Source organism: Alligator sinensis, unplaced genomic scaffold (genome assembly GCF_000455745.1).
Source record: "Alligator sinensis unplaced genomic scaffold, ASM45574v1 scaffold287_1, whole genome shotgun sequence".
Classification (NCBI taxonomy): Eukaryota; Metazoa; Chordata; order Crocodylia; family Alligatoridae; genus Alligator; species Alligator sinensis.
Genome location: NW_005842910.1, coordinates 50,915 through 68,148, shown reverse-complemented (window position 1 = coordinate 68,148; position 17,234 = coordinate 50,915). Strand labels below are relative to the sequence as shown.

Here is a 17,234-nt window from a genome sequence, read left to right as displayed (position 1 = left end):
TTGTTTTTGGTGTTGTTGTGTGGGGGGGGGGGGGGGGTTCTGCATTAGGACAAACCCAAAGCTTCTGAAAGCTTTTGAAAGCTTTTCAGAGTAAAAGAAGAGTAGAAAAAACTTTCAGTGATTGCAGAATGAACATCCACTGGGGGATAAGCCAAAGATTGCTACAGAGATCTTCAGCTAATTCATGCACAAACTCTTACCTATTACCTCATAAGACCATTTCTCTGCATCTCACAGCCTGTAGACCTGTTATCATTGATCACAACCAAAGCCCAGCTTCATGCATTCCAACCTTGCCAGGCCACCAACATCCACTGTTCCCATGACCACCTCCCTAGTCCTGGCTCCCTAAATCATAAGATGCCATTACTACCTACTTCCCCAGTGGTCCCACAGTACATCACATTTTTTCTCAAAGCTCCCACATTCACCTTCTCTCGCAGCCCCTTATACCAAAACATTTGTTTCTCACATACACCACAGTCCCACCAACAGTCCTCAAGACCTACCAGCAGTCCTCACAAATCTATCAATACCCCACATTTCTATGCATTGTTTCCCAAGCCCCTGCATTATCCAGCAGATCTCCTCTCCCACTGGCTCCTGTATGGGCCCCCCAACCACATCTGCAGCACCATGACTAATGGTGTTCCACTGAAAGGCATGTTGTTTGAAGACCCTAGCACACTCTCAGATCATTGGTGAGCAACTCTTCATTTGAGCATGTGCATTGACTACAGGTGAGAGCAGACATAATGTGTCCTCATTCCAGTGAGAGCAGTGTCCAGGAAGGGGTCCAGAAATGTGGACTGTGCTCCCTACCGCTCTTATTGGGCAGAGTGGGATCTGTAGTCAACTGACAGTCCCCCTGGCCCTGTGGTGTGAGGGAGTGGAGCCATATATTGATGTAGTCCTCTATTGCATCCTAGGCTGGATACTAGAGCTGTTGCATTCAGCTGCAGCAATTTTCAAGCCTTCAGATGGGGTATAACATGTGGTTGCACATCTATCCATAGAAAAAATGCTCCATTTTTAAATTGCAGCTGTCTTTTCAAACACTTCAGTTATTATGTCTATCCCTACCTGAAGTTGCATTCAAAAAGACTGGACAAAATGCTACCTGTCTTTTGGAAACCTCATATATGGTTGCCTACCCTGCATAGGTCTACCTATAGCCTTGGTTTCCACCCTCAGTGCTTTCACAGGGTGAAGCCAACTTTGATAGTGGTATGGTAAGATAGTGATAGTCCACTTTTTGTCTGCAGTGCCACAAATTAAGCCCTGACCCTCCCGCAGTTCCACTCTGATCCACCAGAGCCATGACAGAGTTTGAACCCGGGGCAGCCAGAATGGGTGCAGGGGAGTTGGGCTTCTAGCTGCACAGATGGAGCAGGGCAGAAAACTGCATGAGAATGTCACCACAAAGATCCAGGTTAACCTTTCCCTGCTCCCACAACCACAGCAGTATTATATGGTGAAAAATCCAAAGCTCTGAATTCAGCTCTGACTCCATTGCCATAGAAGGGTTAACCTGGCTTTTGGCACTGATACCAGACACCTCCTTCGGCAGCAGGATCCTGGCCATGCTCTACTCAATGCTGGAGGTTTTAGCACCTATTCTAGCACCTCCCTTTACTGACCCCATGGGGCTCCAGACACAGCAGCCACAGGACGGGCACCCCTGCACTAATACCTAGTCTCCAAATCTTCTTTCATGGTATATCACAGGATTGATATCATCATGATAACTCATGGAGGCTTGGGAGCCTGAGGTTAAATGGGAACTGGATGATGGTGCTGGATAAAATACAACTCCTCAGAGAGACCAGAATAACATTTATGAAGTATATGCATTATTAATATTTCTAAGAATCAACGTTTTTCAAAAGGTTTTTGCAAAGGTTGTGTATTTTGACAGAAAGATCATTTTTTAGAATGAAAAGCATTTCAGTTAAAATCTCATTTAGTGAAAAACTCAAATTTACATCAAAATACCATCATGGATTAATATTTTGAATAATTATAATTACAGTGAGGCAAAGGATTGTGTAGAGAATCATTTAAAAGTGGCTACATTCACTTAATTTAATTAAAAAATGGAATCAATTTGATCTCAAATGTATTTCATCACAAATTTTAGTGAAATGGGAATATTCTCCTCTCATGTATTTGTGAAATTGATTTAAAAATTATTAATGGATTCAGTTTCCTTCTGTGGTAATGCATTCTGGTGGCAGTACAAAGAAAATAGGAAACGAATGTTGATGACCAGAAATTTAGAAGTGAGTATTCTGTAGTCACTAACAGTAGCTGGGGCATATCAAATACACATATTTTATTTTCCAATATTTTAAATGCATCCATACTCGACAGCATTATCAATTCTGGACTCCACATACTTGCAAAAGAACATTTATGAAGTGGAAGAATCCAGGCACTGACATAAAATAAATTCTTTTTTATTCCAAGCAAATTATCACATTCATTCTGATAATTAAGTTAATAGATTTTTTTTTTCCTGGTAATCATCCTCCTTAGGTTATCCTTCACCTCTCTGTTCCTCAGACTGTAGATCAGGGGGTTCAGCATGGGGACAACAAGAGAATAAAACACGGCTGAAACTTTCTCCTGCTCCAGTGAGTAGTTGGAAGTGGGCTGAATGTAGCTAAAAATAAGAGACCCTGTGAAGACGATGACAGCTGTCAGGTGAGAGGCACAGGTGGAAAAGGTTTTGCGTCTTCCCTCAGCCGAATGGATCCTTAGGATGGCAAACAGAATGTACAAATAGGAGATGATGATAATCAATGTGCTGAAAGAGCTTATAGCCTTTGATAAGACTAAGAAGAGAATCTCATTGATATGGGTATCTGAGCAGGCAAGCTTCAGTAAGCACGTGTGTGTCAGTGAGTTCAAAAGACCCCAAAGATATGACCAAGCCACTAGTTGAACACAAAGCTTCGTACTCATAACCACAGTATAGAGCAGTGGGTTGCAGATGGCTGTGTAGCGGTCATAAGCCATCGCAGCCAACAGGAACACTTCTGTGGTCAAAAACCAGAAAAAAAGGAAAGTCTGGGCAACACAGGCACTATAGGAAATAGCTTTGGCATTTCCTAAGATGTCATCTAGCAACTTTGGAGCAGAAACTGAAGAATAGCAGAGATCAACAAGAGACAAGTTACTGAGGAAGAAGTACATAGGTGTGTGAACCTGGGAACTGTACCTGATCAACAGGATCATTCCCAGGTTCCCCAGAAGGGTGGTGATATAAATCAGTAGGAACAGCATGAAGAGGGGAATCTTCAGGTCTTCATGATCTGTCAGCCCCTGGAGGATGAAGTAATTCGCTGTGGTCTGATTGTCCAGAGCCGTGTTTATGGGTTTGCATGTACCACACTGTTTTGTACCTGCTGGGAGAAAGTTAGTATGATTATGGGTGGAGGGAAGAGCATTGCATAAATCACATGGGTTGACATTGTTAGGATCATTCTAGTGTAGATGAAGTGGGTCTGTTACAAGTAATATAACTTATATTAACATATACTTCCCAAACAATACCCCAAATTATCTTTGCTTCCTGGGGTGCTTCCAGAAAATGCTTCCAGAACTCAAGGGGGAGGGAGTTCCAGATGAGAGGAGTTAAATCCTCCAGCCCGCATAACACTCTCTGTAGCTGTGTCTGATCCGCTTGTCTTCCAGTTCAGCTTCCACAGTCCTCTGCCTGTTTCCAGCTGTATCCCCAGGTTGGCCTGGAGGCTGAGGAAGCAGTGGTCTGAGAAACACATGAGTGTACTAGATAATTGGTCAGCTGAAATAAAATGCTAGGGGAAACTATATATAATTGGTCAAAAAAAATAAAATAAGCGTAAGCTCCTCACACGTAGCACACACGTAACAGGTAGAGAAACCTAACCCACTACCTTGTAACTTGAGGAGACAAAGAGCTACTGCTTGCCAAAAAATGAAAGATGCCATATAACGGTTCATGATTGGGTATCTATGTCAAACACCTCTGCCTATAAATAGTTTAACGGTTTCCGCCCAAGTCGGACAGCTCTGGGGATCTCACAGGAAACACCTGTGCTTGTCACCAGAGGAGTAGGAAATTGATCAATTCCCAATCAATCACCCCGTCAGCGAAAAATATTGACGTAGAAAGTCTTGCAAGCTCGGCCGTTCGTTCCGGCGCCACGTCCGTCATTATCCCGTTGTAACCTGACTGCGTGCGTGTATTCAACTCTGTAATCGAAGCTATATGCGTGTACTCAACTCTGTAACCAAGGCTGTAATGGAACAAAGGCTCGCCTGTGTCGTTATCATTATCTAGGCGACGTAAGTAAACAAACTCCTGTAACCTACACGTGTCTGTGCCTGGTTAATTCCACTCCATCCATCAATTACCCGCCTGCCGAGTTCGAAATCTAAACACTCCGGTGTGTGAGTCAGACAAGCTGCCAGTGGCTGCTCTGATTCACGACATGTTTAAGGAGTAGGAGGCTTTTTCTGATACTGGGAGAAGTCACCAATCCTAAAAATAGAGATAAAGTTAGAAGTGAATTTAACATAAATATGCAGAATAGTGTGGGGCAGAAACAAGCAAGAAAGAGAGTCTAGAGGTAGCATGGGGCAAAAGAATGGACCATCAACAAAATAAGTTTTATAACATTAGTGATGTCCTGCGGAAAGAACTGGACCTATGGAGGGGCAGGTCCAGAGCGGGTGTGTTGATGTGGCTGCATGCCCCTTTTGGACCATTCCAAAAGCTGAGCAAGAACTGGGGACTTTTTAAAGTCCTTGAAGCATGTAAGAATTCCCTGCCTCCCTTCCCTTCTATGCTCATCAGCACTTTCCCTCTCCTACCCTGTCTGGCGTTGTTGTTGTCTCCACTATGCCCTGGCTTACCCATGGGTAGAGGATGGCTTCTCATGCACTACTGTTGTACTCCAGACAAGAACAGCAGCAGCACTGGGTATGTTCTCCCTGCCATCCTGGTTCCCCAGTGTCTCCTGCCAGCCTGGGAGCAGGCTCAGGAAGAGGAAACCTGCCTGCTGCTGTTTGTTCTGTCCACAGCAGCAGGGCAGGAGTGACTATTGAGATATCCTCACCTCCAGATCAGCCTGGGACAGCAGCTGTGGTGGCCAAGGAGGGGAGGGAAGGGGATGTGTTGCCGAGCATGGAGGGGAAGGGAGGAGGTGCTAAGAATGGTGGAGGAGAGGGAGATTTTTACCTAATTTGGGAAGTTTAAAAAAGTCCCTAGCTGCCGCTCCTATGGCATGGTCTGCCCACTCTGGGCACACAGCTAGGTTTGGAGCAGGGGGTGCAGCCACCCCTGCAGTGCCAGCTGCTGCTCCCCTCCCCCACCTTTAGAAAACCATGGATCTGTCTATGGAACTAAACGGCCAAACCAGTAGTCCATATGTATCTATACACCCATCCTGATTTTTTTTTGGCTCTTATTTTTTTAAGGGTTAAACATAGAACTCCAAACCTGAAGAGGCACCTTCCTTAGGGAAGTAGGAAGGCAGATCCAATTCCAGATTGGAAGTGTGTGACTCAGATGCTCGTTCAGCTAGCAGCCTGTCATCTGTATCACAGAGGCTTCTGTATGTTTCATGATCTTCTCCTTTCTATGGTCAGTTTCGACTCATCCCCTTTTGAACATGAGACAAACAATAACTTCAGATGCCATTTGTCAGCTTTGTATCCACAAGCAAGCATATTTTCAAGTACTGGTACTTAGGAAGGTGGGAAAGTTCACTCTGTCCAGGGTGGAGATTTGACAGAATTGCACCTCTGCAAAAGGGCAGAAGTACTATGTTTCCCTGCTTCACAGAGGGGCAGGCTGTTCACTTTTCAATATATTTATAGCTCAAGGACATGGGGTGTTTTTTATGTTGCTGTTAAAAGGCAGTGAGAGATGAAATCCCACAAGTGTGGTAAAGGTCCCAGTTTCAGGCCTTGCACATTTGCATAATTTTTTCCTTCAGAGATTGCAATAATCATTCCCAGAAGTCTTAGTGACAGAACATACACCTACTCTATTTATTTTTTCTCTTAACTAAAATAATTACAAATTTTGCTTCAATGAGCGGGATCACCTGGAAATTTCCCCTGAAAGGAAGCTATTTTCCACTTGAATTAGACATGAAAGATTGCTTAGAACATGAATGATTCCATCCTAAGATACAAAGTTGCTCCATATGAAATGGCAACAACTAGATGAAAACATTTTCTGGATGGAAAAGTGCATTCTTCACAGAACAAAAATTTTCATAGGAAGTACCTGCCTTCTCTGAGAAAATTTCTAGATCTCAGCATTTTTAGATAGAAATACCAAGTGATAAGTATATCTCTGTAACCCTCTAAGTTAAGCATGATTGGGTTGTATGCCTTAGAAGAAAGTTTCTCATGATAAAACACAGAAAGTAAAAGACATTCAGTCATCCTAGAATATACAGTCACTTGAAGGGTGAAATCCTAACTGCAAGCAAAATCCTGGTGCCCACATCTCTTATGGCTGCAAAGTACACCATATTTCCCTAACCCTTCTCAAACTTGCTTTTTCCCACAGCCCCTCATATTGCCCAAGAGCTTGCTTCTTGTAGGCCTTGGTAGAGTACAGATTAAAGCAATCATCAGTCTCAAGCCATAGAAATAAACCATAGAGACTCTATTGGTCCTACTGAGACCCCAAGACAATGCTTAGTCTCCTTGACATTGCCACATCAAGAATATAGGTCACCTGCCCCCAAAAGAGCTGGTGCACAGTGATCTCTGCCAGAATACCTCCTCCCCTCCAGCCCCACAAAATGCATGTCCATGGCCCAAGGCAGTACCCCTCCACAGACTCTGGATTATGGCTCTTTCCACAGGTAGGTAACCAGGAGGGGGATGCTAGGCCCCACAGGTACAGGAAGAGAGGGATTGCTCCTCTCAGTTTTTGGAAAAAGAAGAAAAGATTGATTTAGTTTAAGATTTTGTCCTTCTGTTTATTGTGGAGGCAGGGTTGTTCTGTGTATAAAATAACGCTCCCAGAACCTGAAGTCAGAGCTGACTTGCTTGTATAAGACAACAGGATAAATGATCTGCCCCTTGTATTTCTTAGTGCATCCAATACAAAAACAGCCATGACTTGACTCCATCCAGTTTCAATCCTGTTGTGTCATGGCTAAGTCACAGTTATGTACCCAGATACAATTTGCATCTTATACCTCAGAGGCTGGTGCACCCTCAGGAAAGCACTCTGCAATCTGTGACATTAACAGGGATCCTGGGTTTGTTTGTTTGTTTCTGATTTAAAAAAAAAAAAATCTTCAATTTTTTTGCCTGTACGCATCATGGGGTTTAATCCTAATATAATTAAATAAATCTATAAAATTTAGACTTGTTTATTTTGGAGCATTGTGTCAGTGTTTGCACACACTAGGCTTTTGAATAAATTCAGCCCGGTGTGCAATTCCATGTAAATTCCAGCAGGGGGAGGCAAATACCAATTTACCCCATGCTGTCTTCCCTACTGAATTACAGCAGGGGGCACATGTGCACCAGTAAGTAATACACCAGTAAGTAATATGCCAGTAATTCCCTTCCTCCTTAGTGCCCCTCCCGAACCCAGGAGCCTCTCACTAACCCCCCTGCCCCTGCCAAGTCGCGATCACTTGCACCCTCCTGGGGTCCAGTCTCCAGCAGGCAGCCCATGACAGGGATCCCCACACCAAGCCGTGCATGTCATCCCCTCCCACACCCCTGAACAGCATGAACTCCCATGTTAAAAAATAATGTAAATACATATAATACTTTTTTTTAACTATATCAGAAATATAAATGTATACGGGCTAAAAGGAATGAATAGCACACCTGCTCCTTATCCTCTCCCACATTGCCAGTGGCACTTACAGCTGTTGGTTGTGGTGATGGTTCATGCAAAACAGATATTTGCAATTAACACTAATTACAAAAATTAACAGGGTAGTATGCCATCCAGGAAGAGCACACACCAGCTGCTGAAACTTCCTTAGCCTGACAAAGGGTTTTTGAACCTGAAAGCTTGCTTAATAATTATTTTCCAACTATTTGGGTTGGTCTAATAAAAGATATCAGATTCACCCAAGGAACCTTGTCTGCCAGGGTAGTATAGTACATTCAGGGGGGAGGGGGTGGGAAAACCTCAGGTCCATCCAACAGGTTTTTTTCCCCCCCGTGTTTCAGGACTACATTTCCCAGCATCCCCCAGCTGTCTGGGTTTGGTATAGTTTCCATGGGGACCCGTGAAAGGGGTGGCTTCCCCCCCACCCCTGTGCAGTGATGACATGAATATCTGCACATAATGCCCATAATTGTGTGTTTTGCACAGCACATGGCTCTGTGCAATGTTGGGGTGACTGTGGCCTGCACCGTCCCTCCCAATCTTTCTCCCAATCTTTCTGCATTTAGATGCATCTCAGCATCTCAGCACATCAGTAAACAATTATGAGGTAGTAAACAGACACCTTTCGTTTAGTCCAAAAAAACATTCTTGGCACAGTTGGATATAAAAGCTGGCTAAGAAGCAGTTGGATATAATGTTTCAACCGGAGACACCTTTAGGAGGATTATTGTCCTCCCAACAACCAAAGCAAATGAACCCTCCCTTCTCCCCCCGTCACATTCCAAAAACCTGGGAACTCCTGCAGGCTGCTCATACCAACCCCACCCACACCCCCACCTGGGCCAAGGAGAGGTTTATTAACCCTTCACAGAACATGATCCAGGGTGGCTAGGTGGTGTCGGACATTGAGCTGTGCGTGCCCATCCCCCTCCCCCATTTCAATCCCAGCCTGCAAACAATACCCGTGTACCCCAGTCCAGGCACTTGCTCCAACCCTTCCCCCCATGCCCTACCCATCCTCCACCCTGGTTTCCCCCTACCCTCACCAAAACCTTTTCCCCGCCAGTTTTCACAAAAAAGTACTGAAGACACAGATGGTTTCTGGTGTAAATAGGCAAGAATGGTATTTTAATGGAAAGAACAACCACTGCTAGTTGCTGGCAGCATCGATAATATGTGCTGCCAGGCAATTCTGCACAAGCATCACGCAACCAGTGTCTCCATGCTGGTATTGTCACATGCTCCGCACTGCCCACCCACATCTCTCTTGGGTCACTGCCTCTCATGCTTCATCAGGCCATAACTCACTGAAAACCTACCCCCGGGTTTCACAAATATTGTGAAGCATGCAGGCTGCCACTATAAAGGCTGTTATATTTTCTGGGTCCAGCTCAAGCCTGCAGTTAAATGTTGTCCACTGTGTTTTGAGGTGACCAAAGGCGTATTCAACAGCCATCTTGTATTTCCTTAGATGGTAGCTGAAAGTCATCTTCTGAGGGTCAATAATGTACTCTCCATAAGACTTCATGTGCCAGGACTTGAGGGGGTAAGCAACATCCGCTATTATAGGTGGGGGATGGCAACATCACTGATCACTGTCTTGGGGACTCCAGGTGTATAGTGTCCGTTCTCCATCAAGCCAAGCAGTGGAGAGTTTCTGAACACACACACGTCATGCAAGCTGCTTGTTCACCCTGTATAAATGTTCATGAACCAGCCCCAGTGATCGACCATGGCTTGCAGGATCACCAATGCAAATCCTTTCCTGTTTCTGAATGACTTCTCCCCTCTGAGGGAAACCATACAGGGATGTGTGTGCTGTCTAAAGGCCCCACACAGTTAGGGAACCCCATGGCTTTGAGCCCATCAAAAACTTCCTGCATGTTACTGAGGCAAATAAAGTTGTTTGCCTTAATGTCCTACATGCAATGTATTGGAGCCTGGACAGAATGGCCAGTTTCATCATGGCCATGGCCACCCTCTTGTCTGGCACAATGGCTGGATGCATGACAGTGTCCTGCCTCACAATTTTTGGCACCAGCATGAAGATGATGTGATTAAAAGTCTTCCCGGTCATTCAGAAAGTCTCCAGCCACTGTTGGTCATTCCAAGGGGTCTATACGATTCACTCCCAACAGTCTGAGCTGCTAGTGTGGGCCCAGACCCTGCGGTTGCTGCTCCTGAGGGTGATCCACAGAGCCCTATCAGCATGCAATTCTGTGCCTGCCTCTTGGCTATCCCACTCCACTGCATATCTAAGTGCCTTTTTTCGCAAGGTGTGTCTACGTGCAGGCATCTCATCTCAAGCGATTAGAAGCAGGGTCATAGCATACACTGCTATCATTACCTGTGTCTTTATTGCATACAGTAAGTCCAAGGCTAGCAGTAGGATACTTAGCAACAGTTCCTCCTCCTCCTCCTCACCCACGTCATCCAGATGCTCCTTGTTGGTGTCTTTACTCATTTTGTCACCATTCTCCATGTCCCTCTCACACATTTCTTCTTGAATCTCCATCTGCTCCTTCTTGCTCATCCCGTCTGGATTCTACGAAGCCAGGTTGCTTGCATGTATGTAGCAGGGCTGCTTCTCAGCACACAGCACCACTACCAAGCACAGGGAGGGCAAGGGTGGGTGTGGAGGCTCTCAGTGGTAATGGAAGCTGCATTCAATCAATTAGCACTGCGAGTGTCTTCCTATCTGCATGTCAGTGATTACTCCAGTCAGGTGTTCATGCACTGGGTGTTGGTGCAGCAGAGCTTTTCCCCTTTACTGTGGTTGGGGGCTGTGGGAAAGGTGATGCGCCATGCACTCACCCACTTCAAACTCAGCTGTGGGGTTTAGGATGACCAATGGTGCCCTGGGTTTAAGATAATTGTTCTTACCAGATCAATGAATTAGCACACCCAAGCAGTATGTACACAGAAAATGGTAGATAGTTGTCACCTGTGCCACCCCATTCTCAGGTTACTGACCTTTGAAAGAAACACCTCTCCAGAAAACAGGCCTGACCTGCAATAACCCAATTTTGAAAAAAACATATCCCCAGAAAGTACCCCACAGTACCCCAGAAGAAAAGCAGTTGCTCTGCAAGAGCCCTGGCTTGCAAGCCAACTCTCCCCAGACAGGAGCCTGGGCCTGCAAGAACCCTGGCTTGAAACCAACCTCTTCCCAGAAAATGCAGTTGCCCAGCAAAAGAGCCCTGGCCTGCAAGCCAGCTCTCTCCATAAAAACAAAAACAAAAAAAACAAAAAAAACAAAACAACCCCCCCCACAAAAAAACAATTGGCTTTGAGAGCGAGCTACTGCTCCTGGAACATCTCAGAAGTAAGGGAAGGGGCTATGGGGAAGTAGGAGGCTCCTGGTTCTGGGCATGACCTAAAACTGCACCCTGCTGGGGTAGGCAGGCCTGGTGGGACTGCCTGTGGCAGGGCAGTGCCATTTAAAAGCTGGGACTGAAAACCTCTCCAGTGAAAGGTGGGTAGGGTGCCATCTGGTGGGTCATTGAGAGTGGTGGGCCAGGTACACTGAGAGAGGAGCACCTGAGCCTGAGCAGGGTATTCAACCCTGGAGCCCCAGAGTAGGGGTGGAGTGTTGGCCTGAGGAAGGGGTAATGTGGCCCAATGAGGTGCTAGGGGCATAATCAGCCTGGAGTTGGAGAATTGACTGGCAACCACTCAGATGAAGATCGCGGAGAGACCCAAAAGGCTGAGCTAGGGTCACTCAAAGAACGAAGAGCTAATCCTGATTACCCGATGGGGATGCTCAAGGGAGCAGGACAGGGTGTGTGTGGCCCAGGGACAGGCAGTATGTGAGAAGCCCCTGTGAAAGAAGGGCAGAGTGAAAGAGGCTCCTGTGAGAGAGGGGGGTGCACATGTGGCCCAGAACAGGGTGGTGTGTAAGAGACCAAATTATGCACTGAGTTTGGCCCGGCCTTAAGCTGGAATTAGAACAAATGTTATGTCATCTGCAAGGCATGGGACATGTGTAAGGGAAGGTCAGAGCATGTATGTACTGCCCATTACAGCTGGGCACTCGAAGGCAGCCTCCTGCCTTATAGATTTCATAGATTTCATAGAATTTGGGCTGGAAGGAACCTCGGAAGATCATCAAGTCCAGCCACCAGCCTGAAGGGCAGGAAGTCAGCTGGGGTCATAGGATCCCAGCAAGATAAGCATCCAATTTACTCTTGAAGGAGTTCAGTGTAGGTGCTTGAACCACCACCGATGGCAGGCTATTCCAGACCTTGGGGGCTCGGACAGTAAAGAAATTCTTCCTTATGTCCAGCCTGAAATGGTCTTGCAGTCGTTTATAACAGTTCAACCTTGTCATCCCTTGGGGTGCTCTGGGGAACAAACATTCCCCCAGATACTGATGGTCACCCCTGAAAAACTTATAGGTGGCCATCAGATCACTCCTGAGCCTGCACTTTTCCAGGCTAAAGAGCCCCATAGCTCTCAGCCTGTCATCATAAGGTCTGTTTTCCTGACCTCTGATCATGCACGTGGTTCTTCTCTGGACTCTCTCAAGCTTCTCCACATCCTTTGTGAATTCTGAAGCCCAAAACTGGATACAGTACTCCAGCTGCGGCCTCACTAAGGCCAAGTACAAGGGGAGAATGACATTAACATTCCAATTACTTTACAACAAGGTGTGGCGGAAAAGTGAGGCAGGAGGTGTGCCCACAGACAGGAGGTGGGGCCGCATGACCATCCAGCTTGGGAGCTTGCCCCATCACAGTACCCTGATAAAATCTGCGTGAAATTCAAATGATTCAGATGGAGATGAAATCTCTGCTAAGCCTCTAGCCTGAGTAGAGCACAACAAGCCTCAAAGCCCCTCTGTGCTGTGCTACCTGTGGGGCTGGGACTGAGAAAGTAAGGCAAAGTACTTTGCTGTCCTACCATTGGTAGAAGTTGATAACATTAGATAATGTGTCTAATGGCATCTGGGGCTGATTACTGCATGCTCCCCAGGGGCATGTTAGGGATTTCAGCTTTGCCCAACTGGAGGCTGGGGTTGGTGCTATACTCTAGGGATGTCATGTCCTTTTGCCTGTGTGTATAAAAATAAAAATGTATTTTCTTCTCAATCTTTCTGTTTTAGCATAAGCAGCTGGTCCATCCCAGAAACAGTGTTGTTTGTACCTGTTGCAATGTTTACACCTATTGGTGGAGATAGAATTGCCATGTTTCCTCAGCTCCCTCAAAGCATCTATGATTAGAATAAATACTTGAGAAGCACCTGACTGAAGTTAAAAGGTCAGTACCTAATGGTCTTGTTTGATTTCTGTTGCAGCAGAGATGGAAATATACACATTGACAGCAAGGCAAAGTTCCTGAGGCACCCAGGAGTGGATGAGGTGAGAAGTGTGTGTGTGTGTGTGTGTATTAGCAGAGACACTAACTGAATCAAACAGTTCTTACTGGGACCTGGGTCCACCTTACAACTTTTTCAGAGAAGCAGGAATTTCAGGTTGGAGAGATTTAGTTTGTGTCCCTTAAAGAAACACATCTTCTGGTGACTATGTTGCATCATAAGAGAGGCTTACCAATTAACCAGAGTCTTACTTTTATCATCTATTTTTCTCCCTTGACCTTATGGCTAATTCCTACAAATACTGTTGGCATAAAGGAATTGATAACAGATCACCATATTTGGGATCAGGAAATAATTTTACTCCATGGTCAGATTGATATGGATTATGGGGGATTTCCCCTTTCTCTTGTGAAAGCAGGCACAGCCTCCTTCACTGGATGTCTTGAGAGTACTTTAACATCTTCTTCTGGTTCTTACAGTGTCAGGATACTTATACTGCCATCATCCCCCTTCTCTTCCTTCAACAAGATAGGATATGGGTGCACATAATGATACATTCCAAAAAAAATTACTGGTTGGGTATTGGTTTGCAATTGTTGTGGGACAGGGTGTGGACACATAACAACTGAACAATACCCAAATGTCACCAGTTAGGAATCATGCACAATTGTATATGGTGTAACTGTTTTGACTCCAGCACCAGGGGTGGGAGTGGACATTCAGACCTGCATGCCTCTAGGTGTCTGGGGCTGTGCATGTGCTCACACCCATCTTTTGGAGCTGAAGAGGATGAATGACTTGTGGCTTGGGTTGTTTTCACTTGCCTGCTATTCCTTCCATTCTAAACATGAGTTCAGTACTGTTCAGTAGCCTGCTCTTGAGAAAACCCTGAAGTGTGCTTGCCTGGCATGGTTTCCCTGGGAATAAGCAGTGTTTGTGGGAACCCACATTTATGAGGAGTTATAGTCAAGTAGGTAGTGAGGACACAGTTAGTTGTGAAAAAAATGTATAATTTTTACAGAATAAGGAGTACATGTGAGTTCATTGATTAAAGACTGCCAGCTGAAGTAGATAGTAGAGTTCTGGCTAGTAACCAGGGTGACCAGTTACAGCACTCAATGGTAGCTGAAGTGCAATGCAGTGTGGGTCGCCTTAGGAACGGACAAGACCAAAGTCATAGAATGACTTGTATCTACAAATAACATGTACCTGGTTCACAAGTCACCAATTCAAGTGAGCCTAATTTTCCAGGAAGTTACAAACAGTTGTAACAGGCTTGCAACTCTGTCCACTGCAGGTTTAAACTGAATTTAAACTAGTCTTATATGTGTCCATAGGGCTAGTGTTTTTAATATTTTTGGACATTGTGCCTGGCATTAGTGCAAGAGGGTTTTTCATGAAGTTTTAAAACTGTTTTATGTATATGTGTAAGTATATGTACATATGTATGTGTGTATATGCATATGTGTACACACACACACACACACACACACACACACACACACACTAAGGTTTAGATAGAGATGATCCTGTCTTGATCAGGAGGTGGGATTTGAATGACTTCCTCAGGTCTCTTTCAGCAGAGGCATAACTGATAAGATGTGTGCCCTTCTTGCAAACACCAGGGATGCCATGGGAGACACTGTTGTTGCCATGGGAAAGTGTTGGCACTGTAAGGCCAATAGTCAGGGGCCTTAAGCATAGCCCACTGCTGCCAAATGCAGTCACCACCCCACTGTGACAACACTGAATTCAGCAGCACCCACACTTAAGATGGCCTAACTCCTCCCTGCACACAGACTTAAATCCCAAGGTCTATGTGAGTTCCCCTCTGCCCCTTCCCCCTGCCCCAATGAACTTCCAGTAGCTGATACAACTCCTGTACTGTCCTGAAGTCCTTCTCTGAATACCATCCCTGTGACCCATTCTTTTAGTACCCAGGGCTTATGGCCTGGTTCTGCTCTGCTACTCTACTGTCTCCTCAGTCCCACTTTTCTATGCTTCTGTGAGTTACCCGTTTGTAATAAACAAGCATTAGCGTTTACACAAGTGCTATTGAAGACTAAGTGATTGGCAATCGATAGGGCTGACCAATACACATCAAACAGATACTACCAGTGCAAACAGAGTTAAGATATACATTTCCTTTGACTTCTGTCCTAATATTCATACTCAGTTTTCTCTTATGTGCAGATCTGCCTTCATAAATGCAATCTAGGACAGATGGACCGGGACAATCAAACCACAGTGAGTGAGTTCATCCTGCTGGGACTGACAGATCATCCACAGCTGCAGGTCCTCCTTTTTGTGTTGTTCTTTGTGATCTATGTCAACACCCTTTTAGGGAATTTTGGGATGATCACAGTGATCAAAGTCAATCTCCAACTTCACACCCCCATGTATTTTTTCCTCAGTAATTTGTCTGTTCTAGACCTCTTCTATTCTTCAGTCTCTGCTCCCAGGTTGCTGGTTTACTTCTTAATGGAAAGCAAAACCATTTCTTATGGTGCATGTATCACTCAATTTTCCTTTTTTGCTCTTTTAGTAACCACAGAAGCATTTCTGCTGGCCATGATGGCATATGACCGTTATCTAGCCATCTGTAACCCACTACTCTATACTGTTACTATGCCCAGAAGAATCTGTATACAGCTGTTTTCTGGATCCTACATTGGAGGGCACACAAACTCACTGGTATACACTTGTGGATTCCTGGGACTGCCATTCTGTGGGCCTAATGCCATCAAGCATTTCTTCTGTGATCTTCCTCCCTTGCTAGAGCTTGCCTGCTCTGACACACACAACAATGAAACTCTGCTCTTAGTCTTCTCTGGAATTATAGCTGCCTTCTCCCTCTCAATGATTTTCATCTCCTATCTGTACGTTCTGTCTGCCATCCTGAGGATTTGCTCTGCTGAGGGTAGGCGTAAAGCTTTCTCTACTTGTATCTCCCACCTAACAGCTGTCACTGTGTTCTATGGATCCATTACTTTCAGTTATATCCAACCCAGTTCCAGCTACTCATTGGAGCAGGAGAAAGTCTCTTCTGTATTTTATTCCCTTGCGGTCCCTATGCTGAACCCTATAATCTACAGCCTGAGGAACAAAGAGGTGAAGGATACCCTAAGAAGGTTAATAGCTAGGAAAAACTTTCTCAGATAATTGGATTATGAGGCTGCATCTGAGTGGATGCCAAGACTAGCTATAAGAGGAGAACATAGTTTATGTGTAGCTGTGCAGAATGTTATGCTTTGCAATTGTTTCCTAGCAATTAACACATTTTAATAGTGAAAGTTTCAGTTGCTTCTTAAAACCTGTGATGTTACAGTGTAACAAGATCTCTCTATCATGTTCCATGGGGTTGCTTCAGGCTTGGTTGAAGAAAGGTATCATCTATTTTTTTTCTCATCCCTTGGCATGTATACATATATTATATAGTGCTTTTCAATGTCTTGTAACTTTACTTCTGCTTCAAGAAATCATGTTGGTCTTACTTTTTAAAGATTAGTTTAATACTCAATGCTGATTGAACATTTTAATTTGAGATTTTTTTTCTACCTAGCTGGCACTATTGTCATAATGGACTTCTACCAGACTGAAATAAGAACTCTACAATGAAATAAAAGTGTCTCCAGAATTACATGTTTTATCATTTGTGTGGTGAAAATATTTTCTGCAAGCAGCATTGTGATGAGAAATGGAGTTTTTTATTTTTATTTTTATTTTTGCTAATGGAAAACAATCAAATTTGTGTCCTCCTCCTTGCACTTTAAACTACAGATGCTTTGGACCAAGTCTTTAAAAGTTTCTGCAGACCCTGAGAGTTTTAATTTGGAACTGTTGCTGTGGTTACTCATTGGAATTGTATTTTATGGCATTACTATCCCAATTCTACTTCATTGACAGGATGTATTTTTCCCCAGGATGACTCCTGGGAGCTTAGACACTGAAGTAATCATGATTCATAAAGGTAAATATTTGTCTAACTTACTCTTAAACTTTCACAAACAACTTCACATACACTGACTGGCCACAACGGCAAAAAGATCA

At 44.7% G+C, this 17,234-nt stretch overlaps 2 protein-coding genes across 4 annotated transcripts; one reads left to right on the top strand and one right to left on the bottom strand.

Annotated features, from left to right (window-relative positions):
* Positions 1–2,499: 2,499 nt before the first annotated feature.
* On the bottom strand, positions 2,500–10,400 carry LOC112548066 (olfactory receptor 1052-like). The gene is made up of 2 exons (XM_025192291.1): positions 10,215–10,400; positions 2,500–3,489 (listed from the first exon to the last, which is right to left on the bottom strand). The coding sequence occupies exons 1-2, from the start codon at positions 10,398–10,400 to the stop codon at positions 2,500–2,502; spliced, it is 1,176 nt and encodes a 391-aa protein (XP_025048076.1).
* LOC102376497 (olfactory receptor 1052-like) lies at positions 9,653–16,346 on the top strand. Of its 3 annotated transcripts, none has more exons than XM_025192299.1 (2): positions 9,653–9,678; positions 15,437–16,346. In XM_025192299.1, the coding sequence occupies exon 2, from the start codon at positions 15,540–15,542 to the stop codon at positions 16,344–16,346; it is 807 nt and encodes a 268-aa protein (XP_025048084.1). In that variant the 5' UTR covers positions 9,653–9,678; positions 15,437–15,539. The 3 variants fall into 3 exon arrangements, with proteins under 3 accessions (XP_025048084.1, XP_025048083.1, XP_025048082.1); XM_025192298.1 differs by lacking the exon at positions 9,653–9,678 and adding an exon at positions 10,711–10,729 and having other exon boundaries at positions 15,433–16,346; XM_025192297.1 differs by lacking the exon at positions 9,653–9,678 and having other exon boundaries at positions 15,408–16,346.
* Positions 16,347–17,234: the final 888 nt, after the last annotated feature.

What these genes read in the sequence shown, in the direction of transcription:
- LOC112548066 (XM_025192291.1), bottom strand. Translation starts at nt 10,400, where the DNA reads ATGAGCAAGAAGGAGCAGATGGAGATTCAAGAAGAAATGTGTGAGAGG. An exon ending in TGTATGCAATAAAGACACAG is followed by an intron (nt 3,490 to 10,214) that starts GTAATGATAGCA and finishes CATCTACACTAG; the next exon opens with AATGATCCTAACAATGTCAA.
- LOC102376497 (XM_025192297.1), top strand. Translation starts at nt 15,408, where the DNA reads ATGGACCGGGACAATCAAACCACAGTGAGTGAGTTCATCCTGCTGGGA.